Source organism: Cynara cardunculus, assembly GCF_001531365.2.
Source record: "Cynara cardunculus var. scolymus isolate 2C chromosome LG 9, CcrdV1, whole genome shotgun sequence".
Classification (NCBI taxonomy): Eukaryota; Viridiplantae; Streptophyta; class Magnoliopsida; order Asterales; family Asteraceae; genus Cynara; species Cynara cardunculus.
In genome coordinates, this window is record NC_037536.1 from 3636602 (window position 1) to 3646492 (window position 9891).

Consider the following 9891-nt stretch of genomic DNA (forward strand, 5'->3'; position numbering starts at 1 on the left):
AATGTTTCATATTAGAAAACAGTTGAGATATTCAGACTAGATGAATTTGAAGATTAAACTTACGTATGTAAATCTCAACCGTAGTCCATACGTTTTATAGTAAACAAAGAGCAGTTTTACGTGCTTTGTAAATAAATATGAAGTCAAGGTAAGTAGTCCATACGTTTTATAGTAAGCAAACCAAACCAAATAAACGCAGTATGTATTCTTAATCAGAGATGAGACTTGACGAGATATACGTAGATCCAGCCTCTTCCCAATAAATATACAAACAATTTATTTCTTAAGAACAGTTGTAGAACATGGTAAAATATCTTATACATGTATGTGGTCTATGACAACTGCTATTTACAACAAAAATAAACTTGACCATCCCAAAAAATAAAAGAGAAGAAAGCTTCATAGATAATCCATAGGAAGATCCCACTCCTCTTCGGTGTCATCAACGGGTCGTTTCCGGGGTTTCTGGCTACTCACACCCGACCTTCTTCTGCCCTTTCGGTATCCAGATTGGCCTTCAAGACCAGAGTAATTGTCGATTGAGTAACCCACTCTCTGCCCATCCCAGAATCCCTGAATTCATCAATAAGATTTTCATGTCATTATGCAATTTGTGATACAAAATCAACTCCTTTTCTAGTAGTGCTCGACCTTTTCTGTAACCGTGGTCGTAGGGATCTGCTTACGCAAATCCCATGGAAACCTGAAGATAACAACCGAGAAAATCTCCATTAACCCTGAGGAGACTCGAATCGGCCCCAAGGTCTATCCTTTATTTTGCTGGTTGAGCAGAAATAGCTCATTTCCTTGTAAAATATACGTCCTTTCACATTTTTTACAAAAAAAAAAAAAAACAATTGTCTGTAACAACTACAAGAAACCAATTAAAGAAGGTTTTAAAAGGTCAACACACTTCTCTAGCATGATAAAATACAAAATTTCCCAAAAAGGAGCGAACCCAGTTCACCATAACTCGAACGCATGAACTTTTAGTCACAAAGAAGCAATTCTAAAGCAGGTTGTTCGTTTTAAGCACTTTCTCTTATTCTATATCAAGACTTCCTCTTAATGGTGTTTGGTTTGCAGTCAGAATTTAACGAGTAGGAAATTGATAGGAGAATAGAACGAGATTTGGGAACAGTCTCTCTAAAAAGTATGTAAATAACTAAATATATAGGTGTATGTAGAGGCAGGTTCATTCAAGAATGTATATATATTATGAGAACCAGGAGAATCAATTGTTCGTGATGAATATCATGAATATATCATGCATGAAATGACGAACAATATTCATGTATATTATGTACATTCATAAGGAATAGCTGGTTCTTACGGTTCTCAAAATACTTACAACTCCTAAATGAACTTCCCCTGTGTATGTATGTATGTGTGTATATATATACACACACACACACACATATATGTACATGGAACCCTCCTTACATAACGTTGTGTATAATTTTCTATAAACTATTCCACATAGAATTTCAAACCGTTGATCCTTTGGTCATAAAGGTATTAACTCATGACTTGATCCATGCCTCAGCCCACACACATAAGTGTGAACTATGACTATAATAAAGAAACATAACTTTACCTTAGTTAGCCGTTGTATGCGTGAGGCTGCAGCTTCATGCACCACAACTGTATCGGATACAACTTCAAGTACATCTTCAACCAGCAACTCATAAGTGCTTACCTGTAATAGGTTGCAATTCTAATTTACAAGACAACGGTGAAAATAGCTTGAAAATCTTCCAAAGAGGAAAATATTGCAATTAGTACGGAACACCAGAACAACATCTTCTTACCAAACTTGATGGGATGATGGATATTCCAAATGAATCGAGCTCTAGAGATTCTATTACACCAGAGTTTATATTGAAAGTATACCCTCGCACCTAAAAACAACGGGAATTTAAGCATTAGTGTTATAGAGAACGATTCACCTTTCAAACCATTAACAATGTCTATTCATACCAAATGGTCATTGGCCCTATTGGACGATAATTCTGTCTTGGTCGTTTGGTTGACCAAGTTTAGTGGACAATGAAGTAGGAATGGTTACCATCCATTCAGGAGAACATGTAGCATTATTAGTTTTTTTTATGCAGTTTATTTATGTAGATGAAGTTTATTTAATGTTATGTAATCGCCCTTCTTTTAGAAGTAATTCAGCAGAAAAAATTCCCTCTTGAGTGTGTTCTTCATCACCTCTTTACATCGATTTTTCGTGTGTGTTTTGTGATCCTACGCAAACCGATTTCCAACACTTGGTATCAGAGCCAGGTGCATGCCCAAATATCTCAGACTAGAAGACATGTCGATCGTAACACAGCAGGGAAAGGAAAGCGGTGGAGTACCGCTTCAGTGCCCGATGTTGACATCGACGAACTATACCACTTGGGCGATAAAGAAGGAGGCCATCATGGATGCCCATGGGATATGGGAGTTCATCGAACCACAGACCGAAGTGGTCGTGGATGAGAAAAAAGAACAAGTCGGCTCGAGCCTTCATCTTCCAAGCGGTACCGGAAGACATCCTGTTGCAAGTAGCAAAGAAGAAGACATCGAAGGAGGTCCAGGAATCCTTAAAAACGAGGTATCTGGGTGTTGATCGTGTACAGAAGGCGAGACTACACACTCTTAAAAGCGATTTTGAGGCCCTACGGATGAAAGAAGGGGAGTCTATACACAGGAAAATTGAGCGGTATGATCTCGAAGTACAGCAGCCTCAGTGCCACTCTCGAAGACAGTATACTGGTAAGAGAATTGCTTGATTCAGTCCCAGATAAATATCTTCTGTTGGTGGCATCAGTTAAGCAGTATTCAGATCTGGACACCATGCCATTTGAAGAAGCGATCGGTAGGCTCAAAGCCTACGAGGACCGACTGAGGGTTTGCAGTGGGAATACAAGTGGTGAAACAACTTTGTTGCTCACCCGAACAGTAGGTCAATCCAATCAGAGGTCTTCGGGGGGAAGTTCCTCAACGGATGGTAGAGGATGAGGCTCGTCACTCCATGAGAGGGGAGGCCGCAGTGGTGGTCGAGGCAGAGGTGGTCGTGGAGGTTTCATAGCGTCTCGAGACTCAAATGGCAACCATCAAAGAAGAAGGGACAAGAAGCACATAAGATGTTTCAACTGTGACAGATACGGACACTATGCGTCCGAATGCAAGTCGACCAAAGAGAAAGGTGATGAGGCGAATCTGACTCAGATGCAAGAAGAAGAATTCGCGCTGCTTTTGAGTGTATGCGGCGAGAAAACGACAACCATGGTGTGATGACAGCGAAGACATTTGGTATCTAGATAATGGTGCTAGCAATCACATGACCGGTGTGAGAGGATGCTTTGCCGAGCTTGATGAACAAGCGACTGGGCAGGTGCAATTTGGTGATCGCTCTAAGGTGCAAATCGCAGGAAAAGGGTCCATCTTATTGGAGTGTAAGAATGGTGAACAACTCATACCCGACATGCATCTCATTCCTGCCTTACATAGTAACATTTTGAGTTTGGGCAGATGACAGAAGATGGGTACAAAGTCGAGACGTTGCATGAGTACTCGAGGTACATGACAAAAGAGGTACAACGATCATGAAGGTACAACGATCCAGGAATCGATTGTACAAAATCATTCTCCATACCACTCAATCGGTGTGTCGAGCTACGAGTCTCGATGATGAAGCTTCGTTGTGGCATGCGAGATTGGGTCACGTAAACTTCCGTGTCATCGAAGCCATGGTACAAAAAGGGATGGTGCATGGAGTTCCAAACATAAAGCATCCTACACAGGCCTGCGAAGGGTGTTTGGTCGCAAAACAGACTCGACAATCGTTCCCGAAAGAAACATAGTGGCGTGCAAGCAGGCCACTTGAATTAGTTTATGTTGATCTGTGTGGTCCAATATCACCACAAACCATAGCAGGTAATCGATATTTTGATACGAATCAACTCAGCAAAATCAAGATTAGCGGCCAAAACGTACCACTAATCGGATGCTTACGGATAAATCCTGGAATTCGAGAACCGGGGAATCTCCAATGTCATACGACAATAATAAAATATCTGAATGAATGCCAATAATGAGGTGGTCGGCCCCCTAAATAAAGCCGTACCCTAATCCTAAAAAATAGGAAAACATATTTATCCTAATAAACTAATTAATATCTATCCTAATCAACTAATTAAGAATAAGTAAATTGCAAACCCCCTCTACTTGTTTCCTGCCTCTCTTTTGCGACGCTAATATATCTGACCCCAGTGTGGGTTGGGCTGAGCCGTATCATTACCCCCACCCCGAAGATTCACCTTGTCCTCAAGGTGAAAGGCAGGGAACTGCTCCACCACCTGAGTGTACTGACACCTCCACCGCATCCAAGTGCGCGTGAGTTTCCGATGTTCCCTCTTCCCCCTCATCATCTTCATCATCCATTAACATGATCCGCAGGGCTTTCTCGGGACAACGGTGCCCAGGTGTGAACTTCCCGTCGCATCGAAAACATAAGCCCTTAGCCCGTTTATCCGCCAGTTCCGAGTCTGTCATCCGTTTAAACGGCTGTTCGTTACCCCCTATTGACGATTGTTGGGTTCCCGTTGGTGGGGCGGCCAGAGGCCGTGAGCCCCCCACTCCGATCCGCACTAGCTGACTTTTGTTTTCCCCTTTTTCCGTGTTCCTGATGCTGACAATCTTATTTTCATCCACCATAAGAGCTAGTTGGATCGCCTGATCTAAGTCCATTGGTTGAAGCAACCTCACGAAAGTTCGTAGCTCCGGCTTCAACCTTTTAGAAATGTACCCTACGTAATCTTCTCCGGAATAGCCCTTAGATGTGCCGCTAATGTTTCAAACTTCCCTATATACTCGCGTGCCGACCCTTCCTGTTTACGCTACCTGATCCACACAAGACCAGACCTCGGTTACTCGGTTGGAGTAGAGAGCAGGTACATGGAATCACCAAGGGAAAGTCATCTCAAAGCAGTCAAGCAGATTTTGACATACATCAAGAGGACAGTCAACCATGGCTTGGTATTATCAAAAAGGAGGCAATGGGAAATTGGTTGGGTATAGTGACAGTAGTCATGGTATGGACCTGACTGATCGCAAAGGCACAACCGGAACGGTGTTTTATTTTTCAGGTAACCCTATTACGTGGTCTTCCCAAAAGCAACGTACTGTGGCCTTAAACTCCTGTGAAGCTGAATTCATGGCAGCTACCTTAGTGGCGTGCCAAGCATTGTGGTTAAGGAGTTTGCTGAAAGATCTAACGGGTTGGGAAGCTAGAAGTGTCAAGTTGCATGTGGACAATAAGTCGGCCATAGCTCTCATGAAAAATCCAGTGTTTGACGGTAAAAGCAAGCACATAGACACAAGGTATCACTTCATACGTGAGTGTGTTAAAAAGGAGCTGATCGGTGTGGAGCAAAGTGGGGAAGAACAACGAGCCGATATTCTGACCAAAGCATTGCCACGAGTTAAGTTCACTGAGATGCGGGATCTTTTGGGAATGAAGGATCTTGGAGACACAAATCAGAATTAAGAGGGAGAGTATTGGACGATAATTCTGTCTTGGCCATTTCGTTGACCAAGTTTAGTGGAGAATGAAGTGGGAATGGTTACCATCCATTCAGGAGAACATGGGTCTGCATGATGTTGTTTACTGTTTACACATTTAGCATTATTAGTTTTTTTTATGCAGTTTATTTATGTAGATGAAGTTTTTTTAATGTCATGTAATTGCCCTTATTTTAAAAGTAATTCAGCAGAGAAAAATTCCCCACTTGAATGTGTTCTTCATCACCTTCTTTACATCAATTTTTCGTGTGTGTTTTGTGATCCAATGTAAACTGATTTCCTCACTTCCAACAGGCCCAGCTGTTTCCTGGTTACGGGTAGAGCCCAGTCTCCCTGAGGTCAGGGCTCAAGTCTCACTAAATGTAAGAAGTGTGTGAATTTTGTGCCATATAATATTATATACTTAAAAAAAAAAAACAATGTCTATTCATTGTACACTAATCATAATTCTTGTAATAATACCAAAAAGAGCACTATATTTCGCAACAATGAGCAGTATTGGACAGTTATGGAAATATAAATGTAAAAGGAACCATAGTACTTAATTCTTTTTGTCTTAGATCACTCATTATTCTCTATGCGTAGTCTTCTTTTTGCATCTTTGCAATAAAAACGGTATTTATGCAACAAAAAGTCAAGTATGATGGTTCAAAAAGTTAATCACGCAGTATTGTAAGAGAATGAAATAAAGCATTCAAGATGATGCTTGCGATCGAGGCATACCTTCCCAATATCTCGCTGACCTGGTGTCACAACACTATATCCTACCTAAGAAAGAGCATCATATCAGGACTCAAATGACAAAGATGTAGTTCAACAAAAGAGATTCATTTTGAATTTTGAGGTCAAAATATTACTTTTTGAATCTACCATCAGCACGGATTCCATTACAAACTTGAAACCAACATATTTCTATACTGCATATGTTTAGGTTTAATGTCGTATTGGATTGTGCGCAATAATGAAAGGAATTATTTATTTATGTTGGTAAGAAAATGATGTGATGACCATACCAATGTTTCTAGTCCAACCATTTTAAACTCGTTGTCCATCACAGTCTCATCCTGTATGAGCACAACGTCGCCGACCTGCCATCAAAGCATAATTACATATTAAGCCCTTCCGGAATTATGAAGCAAGAATGCATTATATTTCCACGGTAGCAATGATTGAAACAAAGGTGATATCCAATTTACAGATTCAGAATTTATTGTGCCTATCGTGAGGGTATCCTTCATCCGGCTTTCTGCAAGGGAATCTCACCTTACTTTTTTGGGCCCGAGCCGAGCTTTGGGTGTGAACAATCGGGTTTCCAAGACGGGCTTTAACCAGGCCTTAGAAAGTACTTGCCTTGATAGGGCTTTTCGGCCTGGCTGGGGTTTTTTGTGCATCTTTAGGGCCAACCTAGTGCTCCAAGGCTCCTTGAGTTGATGAAATAAATCTTTGAGCCCTTCCTTTACATTCTTGCAAAGAGGTTCTTTTCCGTTGCTCGAGCCCATAATTTTCCGGTAACAAAGAAAAAGTCCCCTCACTAGATACTGCTGAATGCACCAATAATTGTTATACTATTGGTTGTTGGTGAGAACAATTATCATTGATGTCTTTAAGAAATATAACCACTCCACTTCTTATAATGAGAATAAACAATCACTGATATATACTTAAACCATTTGGGCAAATTGCATAAAAAAAAAACTTGGCGTGTCTTTAAGAACGTACTCTGAAATGATATATTTAAGGTATATAGTTTGAAAAATGTTGCTCACGTGATGTAGGTGAAACTTGGCGTGTTTTTGGAAGTACGTTCCTTAAAATAAACATTTTTCAAACTACAGACATTTTCTAAACTATAGATGCCCCTCGAAAGAGTAGATTAGATTTTATCTGTATGATTTTTCGAGCAAACGGCCAATAGTATATTCAACATTGGTGTTATGGTGTATTTAACCCCACTAGATATGGTAGATACTGAAACATACATGACCTTGACATTAAGTTAAAGGTTAGACGAATGGAAAAAACGACTTACCTGCCTTGTATCCTCCAAAAAGAACCTTTCTAGTTCTCCAGATAGTAGATTTGGCCTCACTTCTACAATCACTACCATCCACTGTGAAGGGAAAAATATAACTTAATGAACCAAAAATATAGCTTAATGAACCAAAAATATAAAACAAATAAAATGAATGAACAAAAGCATCTCATCATGCCTACAATAATATTCCCCCAAAACAACAAAAAACACTCGAAAACCGACCAATGATATTACAAATTGTATGGTTTTGTTTTTGGTAACCGTGGATGTCCACTCTAGCTTGCGCACACCTCGACTAATCCCATGGGGCCCTGAAGATAACAGCCTGGAAATCCCCAGTGACCATGAGGAGACGTGAACTGACGACCTATAGGGAGGAGCCATAAGGCATAGCCTTTATTTGTCAGTTGAGCTGGCCCTCAAGGTTATAAAATTGTATGTTAAAGCAAACTAATTAGGATTGCATGGATTAAAAACGAGAAAATGATTGGGATACCGCCTATCGGTTACCACAATCTAAGTTGCTTCCTAAGGCCGCTATCTAGCCTTCAAAGATGACTTTTGAAGCTTGCCAGCTTGAGTGTTATGCTTAAGGAGCTTAGCTTGCCTAAGAGCTTATTAGAAGGAGTCAAAACTAGCTCGACAGAAGGTGATTGGGCATTAACCAACACAACAGTGAAATCCGATCCAGCTTTTGCTCCCTCCGCTCCCCGAACGGACTTATAGCAGCAATACCCATCAGAACCTCTGATGAGACCTATCCATCATACTTCCACTTTCACTCTTAGGAGAACCACGTCGGTCCACTTTCTTCTACAAATCCTTGATTTTTCGACTCCCTACGTCCCATGGAATGACAACAAATTCTATTATGGAAAGTTTCAATTTAGAATTACCTATTTGTCCCATCATCTTCATTGCAAAAACTGATGAAGCCAAGGTCTTCTCGGAAACAACCTATGTGTCACTTGGGATAGAGGTTAGGTTTGCATACATCTTCGCCCCCTGCCCCCTTCCTCCTTCCTGTACTGTACCTTCGGTTGGCATATACAGGGTCGGTTTGGTTTGGTTTGGTTTTAACAAATACTCGAGTATTTCCCCTAAAACATGTGCAAATCTAGCGAACTGTTTTGGTTCCGTTTCTAATAATAATTGCCAACAAGTCTCAGAAACCCAATTTCACAAACTTATTCCAAGGATAATTAGAATACAATATATGAAATGGAACCCATAAAAACCATGATTAAATCTAGTTTAAGTGTATGAACAATAGCAATATAATAGAACAGAAAACAGTGATTAAAATTTGAAGAAATCTTCGACTCACAGTGTTAGTATCCACCCAAAGCTGTGAAATGAAACCCAAACTAAGAGCAGATTGGATGCTTATCACTTGCTTTGCAATTACATTCGACCTTTTCATCAATTGTTTCCCTTTCCTTATAACCTTCGATTGATTGTTGTTATTAACATCCAATTCCTCCAATTTCAAATCGACATCATCTTCTGACTCTGTAATTTTCACCATATCCTCTTCTTCTGCTTCGTTCTCCCTTAAATTCCCATCAACTTGAAGGAAATCTGTCTCTTCATCGCCATTCCCACTCAATTCGAACTCGGGTTTTGTTGGTTCTCTCTCTTTAAACTTCAATTCACCGGGAAATTCATGTTCTTCTGATCTTGAACTTGAGCTTGAAGGGTAAGAATTTTGGCTAATTTTCAATGAAAATTTTGTGGGTTTGTTTGTGGCCCAATGAAATGACCCCAAAAAGGAGATTGAACGAATTGAAGATGGCGAAAATCTGATGCAAGAGTAAGGAGAGAAAGAAGAAGTGCAATCACACATGATGATGATTGTGAATCCAGATTACAAGTTCATACAGACTCTATGATGCTAAAACCCTTTTCATGATTTTTGTCAGGGTTCTTCCCTAATTTCTTTGGGTGAAATTTGCCGGATTGCTACATGAATTCAAGAAATTATATTTTTTATATTAATGCTACTAGAAGCGTAATCGCGCAATGCAGCGAGATATATCATGATTTTAATATTCATTTTATTCTTTATCTCAGTCGATGTTATAATATGACTTTATGTGATTTTGAGAAAGTGATGATGTTTTTATTTTTGAATAAAATATATGTTTGAAAATATTATAAAAATTTGATAAAAATATATCGATATTAGTATCAAATTAACTATTTAAAATTCCCCATTTTTTGTGTAATTTTTTAATTCAATTTTTTTATAATTTAATTTATGTACAATAACGAAGTAATTT

The 9891-nt window shown here is 39.7% G+C and overlaps 1 protein-coding gene across 1 annotated transcript; it reads right to left on the reverse strand.

Annotated features, from left to right (window-relative positions):
• Positions 1 to 234: 234 nt before the first annotated feature.
• Positions 235 to 9552, reverse strand: LOC112518431. Its single transcript, XM_025126119.1, has 7 exons — positions 8937 to 9552; positions 7604 to 7684; positions 6588 to 6662; positions 6298 to 6342; positions 1812 to 1901; positions 1598 to 1699; positions 235 to 573 (listed from the first exon to the last, which is right to left on the reverse strand). Exons 1-7 carry the CDS (start codon positions 9453 to 9455, stop codon positions 400 to 402), a joined length of 1086 nt encoding a protein of 361 aa, XP_024981887.1. The 5' UTR covers positions 9456 to 9552; the 3' UTR covers positions 235 to 399.
• Between the last annotated feature and the right edge of the window lie 339 nt (positions 9553 to 9891).

What these genes read in the sequence shown, in the direction of transcription:
- LOC112518431 (XM_025126119.1), bottom strand. Translation starts at nt 9,455, where the DNA reads ATGTGTGATTGCACTTCTTCTTTCTCTCCTTACTCTTGCATCAGATTT. An exon ending in GTCAGCGAGATATTGGGAAG is followed by an intron (nt 1,902 to 6,297) that starts GTATGCCTCGAT and finishes CGTTGTTTTTAG; the next exon opens with GTGCGAGGGTATACTTTCAA. An exon ending in CCATCATCCCATCAAGTTTG is followed by an intron (nt 1,700 to 1,811) that starts GTAAGAAGATGT and finishes AACCTATTACAG; the next exon opens with GTAAGCACTTATGAGTTGCT.